At 34.5% G+C, this 18,375-nt stretch overlaps 2 protein-coding genes across 6 annotated transcripts in view; one reads left to right on the forward strand and one right to left on the reverse strand.

Moving 5' to 3' along the window:
• METTL15 (methyltransferase like 15) overlaps positions 1-18,375 on the forward strand; it is a 190,109-nt gene that overhangs the window by 119,272 nt on the left and 52,462 nt on the right. The gene's annotated exons all lie outside the window — the stretch shown is intronic.
• LOC116598129 (cytochrome c oxidase assembly protein COX20, mitochondrial-like) lies at positions 14,985-15,315 on the reverse strand. The gene has a single exon (XM_032356443.1). The coding sequence runs from the start codon at positions 15,310-15,312 to the stop codon at positions 14,995-14,997; it is 318 nt and encodes a 105-aa protein (XP_032212334.1). The 5' UTR covers positions 15,313-15,315; the 3' UTR covers positions 14,985-14,994.

An 18,375-nucleotide genomic window follows, 5' to 3' on the forward strand; every position in this document is an offset into this window, starting at 1 on the left:
AGCTGTGGGATGTGAGAGTGGAGGTGTAAAGGCCAGGTGTTTGGTTTCCATTATTTGGAATGCATAAACAAAATCAGGTATTTCACAGTTTCTTGATAGGAATATGACATCTGAGGATTTCTTGAATATTTGAGTCCTTGATATTTTTATGTCCTTGTTGGAAAATCAGGCTATAGTAAATCCCAATTAACCTAGACCTGTATTTTCTCTGGTTCCAAGAACAAAACAAAATGATACTCGAAGCACCCTATTTTGTATATCACAGTTATTTAAAATAATTAAAATAGTATTTTTTTTTTCAGAATGTGGCTATGTTTTTCATAAGTGCCTCTTCTTGAACTTACCATTAAAGAAATAAATATTTCAGGGGCGCCTGGGTGGCTCAGTGGGTTAAGCCGCTGCCTTCAGCTCAGGTCATGATCTCAGGGTCCTGGGATCGAGCCCTGCATCGGGCTCTCTGCTCAGCGGGGAGCCTGCTTCCTCCTCTCTCTCTCTCTGCCTGCCTCTCTGCCTACTTGTGATCTCTCTCTGTCAAATAAAAAAATAAAATCTTTTCAAAATAAATAAATAAATATATATATATTTCATATTACCATTCCTAACTAACAACCATTTTCAAAGGGAGTGCATTGCCTGGTTTTCTTAATAATTCTTGTAGGTCTTGTAGAAGCAGGAGTAAAAAATGTTTGACTTCTATAATTAGATGTCTTTCTTTTCCTACCTGGGCCAATGCAACAATTTAATGATCCTGCCATTTTTCAACAGAAGTGTTCTAGTCATTGCATTTCAGGAATTGTGTCCTACCTTAATGAAAACCCTAGACTCTGTTATCACTGTTATCATTTTATCCATTACTTTCTAGAACCCCCAGTGAATCTCATCTTTGGGAGTGGTAGTAGATAACAAATGAGTCTGTAGAAATAAATGCCAGACCAACAAAGTAAACTCCCCAAATTCTGCACCTTTCATAGCTTTTAGTTAAAATTTCAGTGTTACTTTTCTAAACCCATCAGAAACAAGTTATTTTTTACTAGATCATTTTGAAACTTGATACCCCCTTTATGCATTACTTTCTGTCTCAGAGAATATGGCCTTATAAAGGTGATTGGGAAGCTGGTTGGATAGGTGGGTATATATAAGAGATGATAGGTAGATAATGTCATACATGTATATATATAGTACATATATAAATATATAATCATAGATAGGTATAGAGACAGATACATTGTATATCTGTGTGTTTGTGTGTATGCATGCACATGCATTAGAATATATGTCCATTATGGCTCTTCCCAATAACCAATGACAGATTGCTTGTTTGAAATTCACATAGGTACCCCATACATCATTGGGCAGGAACATGTTCTTATTTCTCTTCTGCATTGAAGATACATGGGACATCATCATCATCATCATCATCACCATCATGACCACTATGTAGTGTGTACTATGTGATAGTGTTCTTAATACTGTACAGTATTACTTAATCTTCATTATAGTAACTTTTTATATAGGCTACTATTACTCCGTGTTTTTACAGGTAAGACACAAGTCAAACAACTTTCCAACATCACAGAAAAGTAGTCAGTAGAAGAGCCAGATCTAAACCAAGGTAATTTGGCTCAATTTTATACTCTTAACCACTATACTATACTACCTGTCTATTAGAAGACCATTCAACAAAAGCATGCCACACATTAAACCAGCAGGTTAATACATTTATGTAATAAATCTTGACTGCCCAGAATATTATGGAGATGAGCTGGTGTATAGAAAATTTTCTGTCCTTAAATAGCTTGCAGTCTATTAAGAGATGATCAAAATGTGAATGACTGACTATGCAATCCCTGTAACACACACACACACACACACACACACACACACAGCATATATATATATATATATATATTTTTTTTTTTTTCCCCCCACTTCACTATCATAGTTCTCCTGGGGTGAGAAAGTATTGTGGTTGATTTCACAAAGATGATATTTCCAGGAGTGAGATATAATAGAGATTAGACATAAAAAATTGGTAATCAAAGTTCCTGGGTCCTATTTGGTATAATCTCTTTGGATTAAATAACATTTAATAGGGCAGGTATTGAGTTATATGTTATTTCTGCTGAGCCATAACAATATGTTAGACCATATCTGTATAAGAGCTTACACTCTCTCAACCAGTTTAAGTAATATAGTTTCCTTCGTATCCAGAACCCTTTTTTGCTATTTTGGCTTCAGGGTCATAGTGAAGAAAGAGAGTCTTCAAAATATTAGTCTTCCTGTCTTCCCATATGTGAAACTTTAGAACTGTATCCACAAAAAGGAAATGGATGTGCAATTTCTTACACATTATGAGATTTTAATATTTTTAATGTTCTTGAGCACGTCAATCTATGTCTGAATTTCTTTTTCTTATTAGGTTATTCCTTTTTTTTTTCTTATTATGTTATGCACTTTATTGAGTATACTTCCTTCCATTTTTGATCTCTTAATACCTGACCTCCAAATGCTTTTCCCCATGGACTTCTTGGTCAGTTGTGAAATGAATTCTGTATGTGATGGGAGTAAGTACAAATTACCAAAGATGGCTGATGCTATAGAAAACGGTGGCTAATCAAAACATGTACTTTAAGGTCTGTCTTAAGTTCGGGTTAAGTTCTGTTGAATGACTCATAGGCAGGTATGATCCTCATTCCCTGCATTCTTCCTCTCCCGCTTCCCCTTGTGAATTCCCTATCTTAGCAAGGTCTTAATTATCCAGCCAAATTAGAATTGTGTGAAATGTGATGATGAAGTCTTATACCTTGCTAAGGTAGAAGCACACTTGCTGGCACCTCATTGAAAGGTTAGAGAACTTTTCTTGGGAAAAGCGTGAAAGTATTGGTGAGTAAATAAAGTTGTCGATCTTTTAGGCCTTTTCTTCATTATCTTCTATTTAGAGTCTAGACATAGATGCATGAAGCTCTAAATACAGTATCTGGTGAGCATCCTAATGAATATTATTATTGCAATTAATAAATTTTAAAAATAAATTTACCTTGTCAATCATAATTTCATCAGCTTCCCTTCCTTGGTTTTAATGTTGGAGTTCTGTGGTTCTCTTCTCTGTCCAGATTCACAAGTCTAGTGGCTTCAAATGCTATCTTCATATTAATATTCTCTCCAGAACTCTAGAGTTGTATACCTAAATACTTTTTTGAATCTCCAGTTGTGTATATAATGAGATCTCAGATTTAATGTGACTGAAGTTGAACAGCTGATTTTCACCCCAGACATGCTTTATTTATAGCCTTCCTCATTCTTCCAATCGGTCTGGCTAAAGTCCTTATAGACATCTTGATTTCTCCTTCTCTCCCTGAATCTGTCCAACAGAAATCCCATTGCCTCTAAATCCGCAATATATTATGACTACCTAGTCTGCACCACCTCTACTGCTACCACCCACCCTTGTCCTAACTACCATCTCTTACCTGGATCACTGCAATAATCTCTTACCCAACCTTCTTGTCTCTTCCATATATTCTCAACACATCAACCATTTATGATACTTTTCAAACATAAATTAAGGTATGCCACTGCTTTGCTCAAAACTCTGCAATGGATAAAGAAGATGTGGTCCATATATACAATGGAGTATTATGCCTCCATCAGAAAGGATTAATACCCAACTTTTGTATCAACATGGACAGGACTGGAGGATATTATGCTGAGTGAAAGAAGTCAAGCAGAGAGTCAGTTATCATATGGTTTTGCTTATTTGTGGAGCATAAGGAATAACACAGAGGACATGAGGAGAAGGAAAGGAGAAGGGACTTGGGGAAATTGGAGGGGGAGACAAACCATGAGAGCCTGTGGACTCTGAGGAACTAACTGAGGGTTTTGGGGGGGTGGAGTGGGAGGTTGGGTGAGCCTTGCAGTGGGTGTTGTGGAGGGCATGTATTGCATGGAGCACTGGGTTTGGCGCAGAAACAATGAATTCGGGAACACTGAAATTAAACAAAATAAAAATTTTAAAAAGGAATTAAAAAAAAAAAACAAAAATCTCTGCAATGGAAGCTATTGTACAAAACCTGAAGCACTGTAAGTAGCTTACAAAGCCCTACAATGTGTATCCTCCCCTTTTTCTATCTGTCACTTTGCTTTGGTCATTCTGGTTTCCCTGCTGTTCCTCAAAATTACCAAGCATGCCTCTGAATTTAGCCGATTGCATTAGCTATTTCCTCTGCCTGGAGTGTTCTTCCCTCTTCTTTTCCCTTCTTCAAATCTTTGCTCAAACACCATCTTTTCAGTGAGGCCTGCCTAACCACTTCGTTAAAATCATAACCCCAGTACTTCTGATCTTACTCTCTCCTACTTTATTTTGTATTTTTTGATGTCACTTATTACCTATTAAACTATATAATTTACTTATTTAAAATGTGTATTATCATACCCTACCCCTACAAGAGTATCAGCTCTATGAATCAGAATTCTAATGATTCTCGGTAGCTTAGGACAGTGCCTGGAACACTACATGTGAGGATCACTGTTGTAGAGACTTTATGTAAATTATTTAATTTAATTATTATTTCTGCATATACAGAGGAAGAAGACTCATAGAGCTTACCTAACTTGACTGAAGTCAGTATTTGGTAGATACTGGCCCTGAGATTTGTCTGTCTAAATCTTCTGCTCCTTGCCTCTCATGCAAAGTAAGCAAAAACAAGGAAATAGAATAAATACATATATATAGATTTCTGTGTTATTTTATGGATAAAACACTTGTATAAGTGTCTACATATAAGAATAAAATATTTTCTATTTTCATATAGAAATAATAATTGAATAACACTACAATTTATTTTCTTGCATCAGTCACTTAAGTATATATTGTCTTCATCAGTCACTTAAGTATATATTGTTTTGATATTATTTCAGTAAATATTTTGACTGAAACAAATTCCCTTTCTTTACACAAATATGCCCTCTATGCAGTCTGTAGCAAGGCACTGGTATAGAAAAACTGTTACCATTCTGATTGTGCATTCTGTTTAATGGATTGTTCAAACCTTCTAAGATCTTATTTGCACTCACTTTAAAATAAAATTGACTATGTCAGTTAGCTGTTAAATATAATATATAGGGGAGCACATCTTTTAGGGGTTCTCAACTTATAGTTTCAAGTCTAGTCCTAGGGTAAGATAATATAATTGCTGTATTTTGATAGAAATTCCTATATTTATTTGAGCAATATCCTTTCTGAAAAATGACTGATTAGTCCTATATGAACTAATATAATAACCCTCCCCCATTTTTTTGGCATTCTGTAGACTTATTGTTCCTATTGCTCTAAGTCCCTGGTTAAAATATCATTATTATACCTATCAAGGGAGATTTACCAGTATATGAATCACTTTGTCTTTGAGATATGTAAATATTTCTAATTTGATACTGTGCTAACAGTGGATAACTCAGCTGTGTACCACTGTAGGTCCAGACAAAGTAAAATATAGCATTTTTAAATCTAAAATTTAAGGATCAGGGCATCCTAAACCACCAGATACTATTTTGGTATATCTATCACCTTTGTTAACATTTTATTGGATATAAATCATAACATATCAGGTTGCATAGCGACAATATGGTTCACCAGGCATTCTATTTTTATAACTTTATTTAAAACTGACATGTAACTTGCTGTACCTGAAACCCCAAGTGAGCCAGTTATTGGAGTGTAACAAAGTTTTGACGTCAGAGTAGCTATTTATTCCACTGGAAACCATTAGCGATGCATTACCCTTTGGCACTGCTGTTTTTTGCAGAAACATGGTTAAAATTTTATGACTGATTTTGACCAATTAGATTTCTTTTCCTCTTAGAACTAAGAAATTATATATAATACACATATATATGTGTGTGTATAATATGCATATGCTTTATATTCCCAAGATGTATAATATATACTTAAATATATGTTTACATGTTTATGTATAATCCTCTAACATTATGCATATAAAGCCTTTTAAAAGTATCTTCTCAGAAGTCAAGTATTATGGTTTTATTTTCTTAACTCTAAGACTGATTACTGTTTTCTAGGAGGGCATTACCTACGTATTACTAATTGTCTTTTATTACTATAGCTGTGGATACTGATTAGCTGCATAGTTGTAGTCATGTTTGTTGGCATTATTGATGTTGCTTTTATTTTAAGAGGACTCCTTAGCATTTCATTTGTTTAGTAACAGTTGTAGATTCTTTGGAAGTGATGGGGCAATACCATGTTGTACAAATGTAATATAATCAGTTGCAAGCAGGTCTTCCTTCTGCACAAGTTTGTCTGTTTTTTCCCCCCAGAGATACTAAAATATGCGCTGTGCATCCACCCATGGAGTTAAAGTCCCTTGGCTCCTGAGCCAGCCAAGCACCAGCTTATATGCCAAGCAAGCTCTGCCAGTGCATTTCAAATTAGATCTGATGGGACCACCACTTGGAATTAAGAAGAGGAAATCTTTTTGAGTTTTTTATGTAATGACCTAGCTGCTCTTAAAACGTGTAAAACTTTGCCAGACTTGTGTTTGTGGAATAATTCAGTTGTATCAGTTAAGGAGATGCCTGCATTTAATCTGAGAAAAGAAAGTTAACTTTTTCAAAGTCCAAGTGTGAAAACTCAAATTCATTAATTACTATTACTGTTATTTTTTAATGTGTCATCTCCTTATTACTCCTCACATATTATGGAATGGGTTGATTTTCCTCAGAAAATCCGAACACCATCATATATAAATTTAGCAGGAGAGCTCCATATTGGTAACCCTTTCAGCATGTTATATATTGTTTTCATTTCCGTCTTTTTCACCTTGAAACCCACCAAAACTCTTTTGAGGTGGAAAATGTGTAAGATGAGGTCCAACTCCAAAAGTATATTTCTTGCAAACCATCCTAATACTGCACATTGATTAAAAGTAGAGGCATTAGAAACAAAGAGTAGACAGGGTTAGAATCTCAACCTGCCATGACCTCTTAAAGTGAACAGGTTATTCTAAATTTTGAGTCAGTTTCCTGACCTGTAAAATAGGTATAAAAACCCCAAAGATTGTTGCTTTTATAAGGATTGAATGAAATAACAAACATAGTGTCCTTAGTTGAATTTCTGGCAAATACTAATAACTCTATAAAAGGAAGACATCATGGGTGCTGTTGGACTCTGTCTGCAGAGGCAATATGGCATAGCACCCGCTTTAGAACCAGACTGCCTAGGTTAGAATTCCATCTTTACTACTCCCTAGCTCTAGAAGCTTCAAGAAGTACTCTAGCTCTGCTACCTCAGATTCCCCGTGTGTAAAATGGGGGGAGTATAGGAGTACCTGTCTCAGGTGTGTTTGAAGATCATATGTTTTAATACAAGGAGAGTACTCCAAACAGTGCCTGCCACATAGTGACAGATCAATAAATGCTAGCTGTCATTATCCAGAAATTACTGAATATGAGTTTCCTGGTGTTTTAGATGTTTGTTTGTTTTAAATCTAGCACTGGTATTTTATAATGACTAAACAGGCTCAGTTATACAAATTATTTTAGCAAAGACACAATATTTGTAGACATTTGGGCATCCAGCCCACCAATCCTGTAAATAGACTTTCAACAAATATTTATTGCAAAACTCGCTTAAACACAAATGGAACAACCCAAATAATTACACTAAAATTCGGATGAGTTCATTTTAGTACTTACTACAAAATCATGTTATTTCATGTTTTACTGTTGTTGCACTTTCTAAAGTTGAGATATATAGTACTTTCAAGGAAATCTAGTTATGCCAGCATGAGGCCAACCAGGTTAATTCTGATTCAAGATTGATATTTGTATTATTCCTGTTCTTGAGTATACAAATAAGTTTTTTTTTATAAGGCTGATAATTTCAGTCTGATAATACTTGCCTGTGACCTAACCGTTCATATTGGTGACATAGATGCTAGATCTCTGTAATTCCATTTGTTTGCTGCCTCCTCCCCTTCTAGGTTAGATGCTAAAACTAGAGCAATGAATAAACTTATTCTCCTGGCATGCCATTCCACCTTAAAAAAAATGTATACATAGTTCAAGAATTACTATATTAAGAAGTTGTTGAATCAGTTTCATCAGAGAGATGTGCAAACAGATGTCCTGAAACAACCTCTCAAAACTATCTATGGTAGGACTTTGACATCTTGGTCTTAGAATTAACTTGACCTGAGTTTAATTTTTAGCTTTACTGGTACTGCTATGTGACCTTGAGCAAGTCACTCATTATCAAATATTTCTTGAGCACCCATTCTTCTCCTATTGGTATGCTAAATAATCTTAGAGAAAGATGTAGGAGAAAAATACTCTCTTAGCCCACTTTTCAGTAACTCTAAACTAAGGGTTTACATTATATACCTTACAGGATTGTGATGAAGGTCAAAATGTGATCATCTAAGGTAAAACATTCTGTGAGTAATAAAGCTGTGTACTGTTATTTGCTGTGAGATCTTTGAGGGTAGGGACCATGTGTTCCCATTATTACCTCAGTATCTAACATAGTACCTGGCACAAAGAAGTATTCAGAAAATGATAGTAGACTGATTTTCTTAAAAATATCAAAAATATGTATCTATGCATAGAAGAATATTAACATTTCAAAATTGATTAAATCTATCATGGCCAACAACTAGTGATTATTATGTACCTAGAGCCACATTAGCCTCCAGATTTTGGGATAGTTTAATTTATTTGTCACATATATAAATATATTTAGTGGTTGAAAATACATTTTGTACCTGAACATAATAATAATCTTTGATGGTAAAATCTACTTAATTAGCATAGTAGTCATCTCCTTAAAATCCTTTTAATTATTTGGATCCTATGTGTTTATTAATATTATAAAATGTATTAGAAATATAAACTTTAGCATACTGTATGGCATTTATTTATTTATTTTTAACGATTTTATTTATTTGACAGACAGAGATCACAAGTAGGCAGAGAGAGAGAGGAGGAAGCAGGCTCCCCACTGAGCACAGAGCCCGATGCGGGGCTCGATCCCAGGACTCTGGGATCATGACCTGAGCCAAAGACAGAGGCTTTAACCCACTGAGCCACCCAGGCAGCCCCTGTATGGCATTTAAAAATCTTTCATATTAATATATTTTAAGTTAATAATGTAGGAAGTAAAATCTTGTAGACCAGGAGAGTGTTGGTATTGGGCAATATTAATTTGACCCCACTCCCACCCCCCCCAAATTAGATCATGGGGATTATTTTATACATTGTATTTCCACATTTGAATTGGAATTGTTAATTGCCCTAACATCCTTTTACAAAATAACAGCACTCAAGATATATCTGAACTAAATCCATCCTTGCTTTGGGAGATTATTCCTGTTAATATGTATTTGAATATTCTTTTAAAATTGGAAAGAATACATAGTAGTTACAGGACTAAAACTCAGCAATGGAAAAGTTACAGAAAGCCTTTTCAGAGAGAGGTCACTAAAAAATATGAACAACAATGGCAAGAGTGGACATCCTTGTCATGTTCCTGATCTCAAAGGGAAGGTTTTTAGCTTTTCCCATTGAGAATGATACTTGCTGTGGGTTTTTCATAGATAGATTTTATGAAGTTGAGGAATGTTCCCTCTGTCCCTACACTTTGAAGCGTTTTAATCAGAAACGGATGTTGTATCTTGTCAAAAGCTTTTTCTGCATCAATTGAGAGGACCATGTGTTTCTTCTCTCTTCTCTTATTGATTTGTTCTATCACATTGATTGATTTGCAAATATTGAACCACCCTTGCATCCCAGGGATAAATCCCACCTGGTCATGGTGGATAATCTTTTTAATGTACTGTGGGATCCTATTAGCTGGGATCTTGTTGAGAATCTTGGCCTCCATATTCATCATGTTCATCTAACAGACACATGAAAAAATGTTCATCATCATTAACCATCAGGGAAATTCAAACCAAAACCACATTGAGAACCACTTTACACCAGTTAGAATAGCAAAGATTAACAAGATAGGAAACAACAAACGCTGGAGAGGATGTGGAGAAAGGGGAACTCTCTTACACTGTTGGTGGGAATCCAAGTTGGTTCGGCACTTTGGAAAAGAGTGTGGAGATTCCTTAAGAAATTAAAAATAGAGTTACCCTATGACCCTGCAATTGCACTACTGGGTATTTACTCCAAAGATACAGATATAGTGAAAAGAAGGACCATCTCTACTCCAATGTCATAGCAGCAATGGCTACAGTCACCAAACTGTGGGAAGAGCCCAGATGCCCTTCAGCAGACGAATGGATAAAGAAGATATGGTCCATATCTACAATGGAGTATTCTGCCTCCCTCAGAGGCATAGCCAACTATGAAAGGATGAATAGCCAACTTTTGTGTCAACATGGATGGGACTGGAAGAGATTATACTGAGTGAAATAAGTCAAGCAGAGAGTCAATTATCATATGGTTTAACTTGTAGAGCATAAGGAATAGCACAGAGGACATTGGGAGAAGAAGAGGAGAAGTGAGTTCGGGGAAATTGGAGGGGGAGACAAACCATGAGAGACTGTGAACACTGAAAAACAAACAGGGTTTTGGAGGGGAGAGAGGTGGGGGTTTGGGTGAGCCTGGTGGTGGGTATTAAGGAGGGCACGTATTGCATGGAGCACTGGATGTGGTGCATAAACAATGAATCTTGGAACACTGAAAAAAAATTGTGGCTCAAGGAAATTTCCTTCTGACACACACCCAGCTAATTAATTTGCATTTACAGAGAGAATGAATTTTTCTTACTCCCATTGAACTTAAAAAAAGCAATGAAAATTCACTAAAATTTCACACTATCAACTTTAATCTTTAATGAACTTTTTTTTTTTAAAGAGACCAGAAAGGCTATATTTTTTTTCCTTAGACTAAAAACATTAGTTATTTGCCATAATCTTCTTACTATATTATATTATATAATGACCACACTGAGTTTCTAAGCAAATGAGAACTATCAACAGGACAGAAGTCAATAGGCTTTCTTCTTCTCTGGATGCATCATTTTATTATTATTTTTTTTCTGGATACATCATTTTAATATGCTAATAGTTGTCAGCAGTGTTACCCAGTGAGTATTCAAGACTACAGGAAAAACATGATATGCCTTCTAGAGCATCATTTTGACTTATTAAACATGGTTTTATAATTAAGCATTGTTTTATAGTAAAATGAATACTGATATAGAATAGATAAACAGGTACATTAATTTAAACATTAGAATACCAGACTTCATGGTCTGAATTTGAGCTAATAATGACTGTTACCTTCATTTGGAAAAACAATGCTGACTTTTGTTATAGATTTTTTCCCTTCATTTTATAATACTTGACTGTATTTAGTGGATTTTATTTATTTAAACTGAATTTGAGGTGCCATTTTAAAGTCCATCCATCAAAAGATACTAGGGTAGGAATTGGTAATTTCAGTATTACTAGAGTTAGGGCCAGCTGATAAATGAAGGCAGGGTAGTGAGTACCCCCATCCACTTCCTTCTGTGTGGCTGACTTTATTACTTTCCACCAGTAAGTGGAATTTCTCTTTTCTCTCTTCAAGGGGTGACACATACACCTACTTCCCAAGCTTCAGTGTTCCTGACAGCTGCTGTCCTTTGCCTTATGTAGCAACCTTTGGCCTTTACTATAACAATAGCATTTAATATTTCCCATTTATTTAATTTACGCTTGTTGTATATACTTATAAAGCTTTACAAAAGCTATTATCAGCCTGAAGAATTTACCAGTCCTCATGGCCTTGATAAACATGGCTAAGGCTCTTTTCTTTTTGGCTGTACCATTGTACCTTAAAGAGGGCTATGAGTGAGAATACATCTGGAAAATCCCCGAATTGTAACATGCTTGTCTTAGTTGATTCTTTAGGTCGGTAGTAAAACATCCATAATTTATAAACACTCTCCAGATGATTGTGATATTCACCCTTAATTAGAGACCTCTAGCTTAAATCATCTGGCCCCTTCAGACTTGATTCAGGCAGTCATCCAACCATCCTAAATCAACAATGCCAACCATTCAAAACTATTAATGTTTCAGTCGTGATAAAATTCCCCGAATAACTGATAGAATCAATGGCTTATTTTGGCAGTGTATGTGCATGGTGATTAAAGGCTGAATTCATCTGAACTACTTCAGAAAGTGTAAATTTTAGAAAGTAATACCTCAGAGAAATGGATGCTTTTTATTCCAATCCTCATATTAAACTTTCTAGAAAATTGGATGTGAGGGTCGTATGAAAGGAGCGAGGTTATCCAGCATGCAAAACCCAGAGACATAGAAGTCACAGAAGAAGGAGTTTAGTCTGACTATTTTGTAATTACTATTACTCAGAGAAGACCAGACTTCATATAAATTTCACTATATATTTCTGGGATTTTTAAAAGTGCCCAGATGGGAAAAAAGAATACCCCAAAAAGGAATTTTGTTTAAATAGTGTTGTGACTGTAATACCACCTTTCAAAGTAAAGCACTTGGAGGTTTTCTTTTTTATTGAATTAATTAAATTTAACTAATTCCGTGGTTTTAGTTGGTATGAATTGTGAATTTTATTTTATTTTTTCTTAATAGAACATTGCTAGCATTTTTTTTCTTTGATATTGGAGGGTGCAAGATAATTGTGAACAGAAACTTAAAATGCACTCTTAAATTGTGGTTACAAGGTAGTTCTATAATGCTTCTTATAGCTCTTAGGCATGTGAAAAATAAGTGTCTAAAACTTACTGTCCACATAACAATTGAATTTAGTTAAGTACTTATCGGATACACACTGCAGAACTACTTATCCTCTCCAAAGCCTATTTAAGTATACTCTGTATATTACATCTCTTTTTTAGTCCTTTATCACATTTAAGTATGATTAAAAACAACAACATTGAGTTAGTTATGCTAATGTTCTCATCTTTCTTGCATTTCAAAAATACTAATGCCTCTCAATATTACCGCCACCTTCATTGTCAAAAAAATGTTTATTGTACATTTATAATCTTTTAGGTGCTGCAGTTACAAAAATGTATATGACATGGTCCATGTGACCCTCAAATGATTTAGGTTCTTATTGCTGAGGAAGCAGGATGCATACCATGACATTAGAAAGTAGCACATACTGAGGGCCAAATGAATTATCAGTAAGCTCTATAGCAGCCTAGAAGAAGAAATGATCACCAAGGACTGAAACAGTACAGTCCTCATATATAGGGGGTAATGGGGGTGAGCACAAAAGAAATAGGTTGGTTTGTGTGTGTGTGTGTGTGTGTGTGTGTGTGAGAGAGAGAATTATATAGAATCAGAGTTCAGTGTTCAAATATCATGAAAAAAAGAATAAAGTGAGATGCTAAAAAAATTAAGAAACAAAGCAGTTCTTACCAAGAAAATTTCCTTATTAGAACTTCTTCATGCATTTTCGAATCTCTTTATTAATAGAGAAACATCCCATTGAGCGGCCCAAATATAATGAAGCCTTCTCTAGGCCATGTATTTGGGAAAATTGCATTTTTTAAAAGATTTTATTTATTTATTTAAGACAGAAAGAGAGAGGGAGAGCACTCAGAGGGAAAGTGAGAAGGAGAAGCAGATTCCTAGCTGGGCAGAGAGCCCTATGTGGGGCTTGAACCCAGGATCCTGAGATCATGACCTGAGCTGAAGGGAGATGCTTAACCAACTGAGCCACCCAGGGGCCCTCAAAATTGCATTTTTATTTAATATTTCTTTTAGTATCATTTATCCATCTCCTGATAATATTGGCTTGAAACTGAGACCAGAAGAGTTCTTCCATTTTAAAATCCTGTTATATATTCATTTAATAAATATCTACTAAATCCTTCCTATTCTAATACAATTACAAAAGCTCTCTCTCCAGTCCTGACCTCTCTCCTTAGCTTCAGTACTCCATGCTCAACTGTTTCATGGATCTTGCCAATTGGCTGTCAACCTGGTGATATCCTCTCATATGTGTAGTTAGATTTGGTATGTTCACATTTTGTCAATTTTTTTTTTATTTGGTCCATGAGAGAGATTGGCCTTTAGTTTTTCTTTTTTGTAATATCTTTGTTGAATTTTTACCAAGGTTATTCTGACTCATAAATTGAGTTGAAAAATCTTCCCTCTTTCTCTGTTCTCTGGAAGAGTTTATATAATATTAGTGGAATTTTTGTTTATATAATATTAATGTTATAAGTGTTTAGAAGAATTCATAGCAAAGTCATCTAGACCTGTTGTCTTCTCTGTGTGAGGCTTTATAATTATAGATTTAATTTCTTAATGGTTTTAGAACAGTTTTACATTTCTTCTGAGGTCAGTTTTAAGTATTAGGATTTTTCTGGGATTTTTTCTTCATTTATTCTAAATTTCAAATTTATTTTTACTAAATTACTAACAGTGCCCTCCTATAACATTTTTAATGTCATAGGATCTAATGACATGTTCTTTTTCATCCCTTATATTAGTAATGTGTGTTTTCTCTCTTCTTGATCATCCTTATACAGGGTGAAACAATTTTCTTTGTATTTTCAAGGAAGAAATTTTTGGTCTTTGTTTAATTTTTTCTGTTGTATGTTTTTTCTATGTGTATAATTGCTTTCGCTATTTGGAATGTTCCACCTTTTTTAGGAATTTAATTCACTTTTGGTGTTTAATTTTTGAAAATGAATACATAGATCATTGGTTTTCAACCTTTTCAAATATGCGCATTCAAGTATGTGAATTTTTCTCAAGTGTGATTTTTAAAATATAGCAAGTTTTTTTTTTTCTTTTATTTAATTTTATGTGACTGAAAGTCTGGGGGACACGCACACACGAGGGTGATTGGCGACCCTCCATGTGATTCGCAGCGACCCCTGCAGCCACCGTCGGGTTTTGATGCTTGAGACCCTGCTCAGCTGCCGCTCTTGCTTTGTTTTCTTTCTTTCTTTTCTTTTTTTTTTTCTTGCTTTGTTTTCTTTCAGGATCAAGGTGGGTACTTTCGTAGAATCTGATTTTTAATTCTATCTCTGGCAATTCTTTCCTGGATTCTTAGCTTTGCGTAATTATACCTACAATGGAACCAGCATCCTAAAGTCACCAAGATAAATCCTCCTACTCCAACATCACATGATCTTCTAATCCTACTAGTTAATAAAAAATGTCCAAGGCCAGCCACAACAGATCCTAATGAACCATACAATACTGAGTCCCGAGCACAGGGAATGTTCTCAACATCTAAAATTCCTAGGAGCTTAAAGGGCTTCCCCTTGGCGGGCTCGGCCGAGTCTGGCGCGGCGGCCATGGGCTCCGGTGGGTGAATAAAATATAGCAAGTTTTGATGTGTTCCATTTTCATTGGTGTGGGTTATGCTATAGTTTTCCTCATTGTTTAGTTTAGAAATATTTACTTATATCCATTTTTTCTGGAGTATTTACAAGTATATTACATAACTTCCAAACATTTGAGGACTTTGTAGTTATTTTCCTATTATCAATTTCCAGTTAAGTCCCACTGTGTTTAGAAGATATATTCTGTATGATATCAGTTCTTTGAAATTTGATGAAACTAATCTTATAGTCCAGCAGATAGTCTATATTTTACATATTCAGTGTACCTTAAAAAAAAATACATTGTGTAGTTTTAGAGTGGGGAGTTTTTAATGTGTCATTTATATCAGACTTGATAATTGTGTATTTGAAGTCTTCTATATGTCTTCTTATTCTGTATTTACTAAAAGTGATATTTATTTTATTTATTTAAGCAGGCTCCATGCTCAGCACAGAGCCCAGTGTGGGGCTCGATCTCACAACCCTGAGATCATGAACTGAGCTGAAACCAACAGTCAGATGCCTAACCAACTGTGTCACCCAGGTGCCCCACTAAGAATGATATTTAAAACTCTACAGTTAATGATTATGTATCTATCTGCTTTTAGTTCTATCAAATTTTACTTACATAATTTTGAAATTTTATTATTAGGTATATAACAGATTTATAATTGACATGTCATATTAGTGGATTTGGTCCTTTTATCATGATAAAATAGATTTTTTGTTTTAGATTTATTTTATTTATTTATTTTTAAATTTTTATTTATTTTTTATTTTCTTTTCAGTGTTCCAGAATTCATTGTTTATGTACCACATCCAGTGCTCCATGCAATATGTGCCCTCTGTAATACCCACCACCAGGCTCACCCAACCTCCCACCCCCAAAACCCTGAGATAAAATAGCTTTATTTCTACTACTATTTCTCTCTACTCTATTTGATAACTTTTCTTTTGTATAGCAATTACATGACATTTTCCCCTTATTGTTTACTTCTGTGTCCTAACACTTAAGTTTTTATTTTTATATGTAGCATATGGATATTGAAAATCTTTGCTTTGAATTTAAATGTTTAGTCTAAGAATATTTAATATAATTACTGTTATATTTTGGTTTAAATGTACCTACCTACCATTTTCTTGTTTGTTTCCTAGTTGTCTAATCTGTTCTTTGTACTTTTTTTTTCTCCTTTATTATTTTCTTTTTTTTTTTTTTTTTAATTATATTCTGTCTTCTCTCTCTGGTTGCTCATGTGTTATATATCATTTTACCATTCTTTCTAAGGTTACTCTGGAGTTCACAACATATATAATTTCCTATTAAGATCAAATATAAATTGATACTTTTTCTGGACATTGGAGTTGCAAGGACTGTCACACTCTTGCCTCTTTTGTTACTATTGTATATTTCACTTTACATATATATTGATGTCACCAGAAATTATTTCTTATACAGTCAGTATTCATCTAGATTTACTGATATCTTTAAACATTCCAGTGATCTTCATTCCATTATGCATTTTCTTTCTTTCAATTTGAGATTATTTTCCTTCTGCCTAAAAAAAACCGATTTTTAGTATGTATGTCTTTTAGTAGGGGTCTGGTAGTAGTGAATTATCTCAATTTTCTTTAACTGAAAATATTTTTATTTCCCTTTCACTTCTGAAAGAAATTTGCCAGTCTATTGGCTTTCATTATTTCAGTTCTGACTGTTGCTCCTGTGGGTGCAATATATCTTTTTTCTTTGACTGTTCTTAATATTTTAATTTCCCTTTGTCTTCACAAATTCTGCTATGATGGTCCTAGTTTTTGTTTGGTTTTCTTTTTTGGTGTGGGGAGTTGTTTATGTGTATATCCTCTTTGGAGTTTATTGTGCTTTTTGATTATGTGACTTGAAATTTAAATCATTTTGGAAAGTTCTTCGTTATTATAAACATTGTTTTTACCTCATTTCACTCTCCTCTCCTTTGGAATTCCAGTTATGCATATGTTAGATCTCCTTAACCATGTTGCATGTCTTGTGCTCTGCTCTATATTTTCCAAATTATTTCCTCTGCCTTTTTTAGTCTTAATACTTTCCACTAAACTATCTTTTATGTCACTAATCCTTTCTTGGGCTATTTTCTAGGCTATTCTTAAACTTACCTATTGAATTCTTAATTTCAGTTATTGTGTTGATCTGTTTTCCATTTGGCCTGATTTTTGTTTTACTATTTTCTGTAGAGGCATTTTTTGGGTTCATATTACTTAATTAACCATTCTTTTCTTAAGCACATCAGTTATTTTTAAGGCCATTCTAATAACTTTGTTTTGTATAATAATTATACAGATAAATAATAATAATTTTGTTCTGTACCCAGTATGTCTATTTCTATTATCTATTCATTAAGATTGATATTTGGGCTTATCTCTCAGTCTATCTAGTAATTTTTTATTTGATTTCACACATTGTCTTTGAAAAATCATGGACCTATTTTTAGAGTCTGAAAGGTATCTTCTTCCAGTTATCATTTACTGTAGCTTTTGGTGGGCAAGTCATCTAACACCGTATCATTTTCTTGCAGTATGAATTTAACTGACTGAAACCTTATTTCAGTCTTTGTGTGACTTATTTTGGTCTTTCACCCAGTTTTAGCTCTTTTGGGTCTCAAATAAAATTCTGGGGTTATTACCTGATCATATTCACTCAATGGACTGTAAACTCAGTCTTTGTCTCCTTCATCCTATGAGGTTGCCAAAAGTTCTGCTTAGTTTCATAGCCTTTTGGTTTCCACTTGCAAATAAACGATGGCCTTCAGGAGAAGAACTGCTTCAATGTCAGGCTCACTTGTTTAGACTACCCGTTTATCTCCTCAAGTCTTAGCTGTTTTTGTAGCTCTCTAATCCCTTCAAACAGATAATTTAATTACCAGGTTTCCTAGGTTTTTTCCAGTGGAAGAGTTGTCCTCATCAAGCTAAACTGCTATAGACAGAAATAGATGTTTTCAAATATATTGATCGGTTTATCCTCTGGAATATAACCTCTGCAGTCATTGGAA

This window comes from Mustela erminea, chromosome 9, assembly GCF_009829155.1.
Source record: "Mustela erminea isolate mMusErm1 chromosome 9, mMusErm1.Pri, whole genome shotgun sequence".
Classification (NCBI taxonomy): Eukaryota; Metazoa; Chordata; class Mammalia; order Carnivora; family Mustelidae; genus Mustela; species Mustela erminea.

Excerpts from the sequence above, each read along its gene's own strand:
- LOC116598129 (XM_032356443.1), bottom strand. The coding sequence starts at position 15,312 with ATGGCCGCCGCGCCAGACTCGGCCGAGCCCGCCAAGGGGAAGCCCTTT.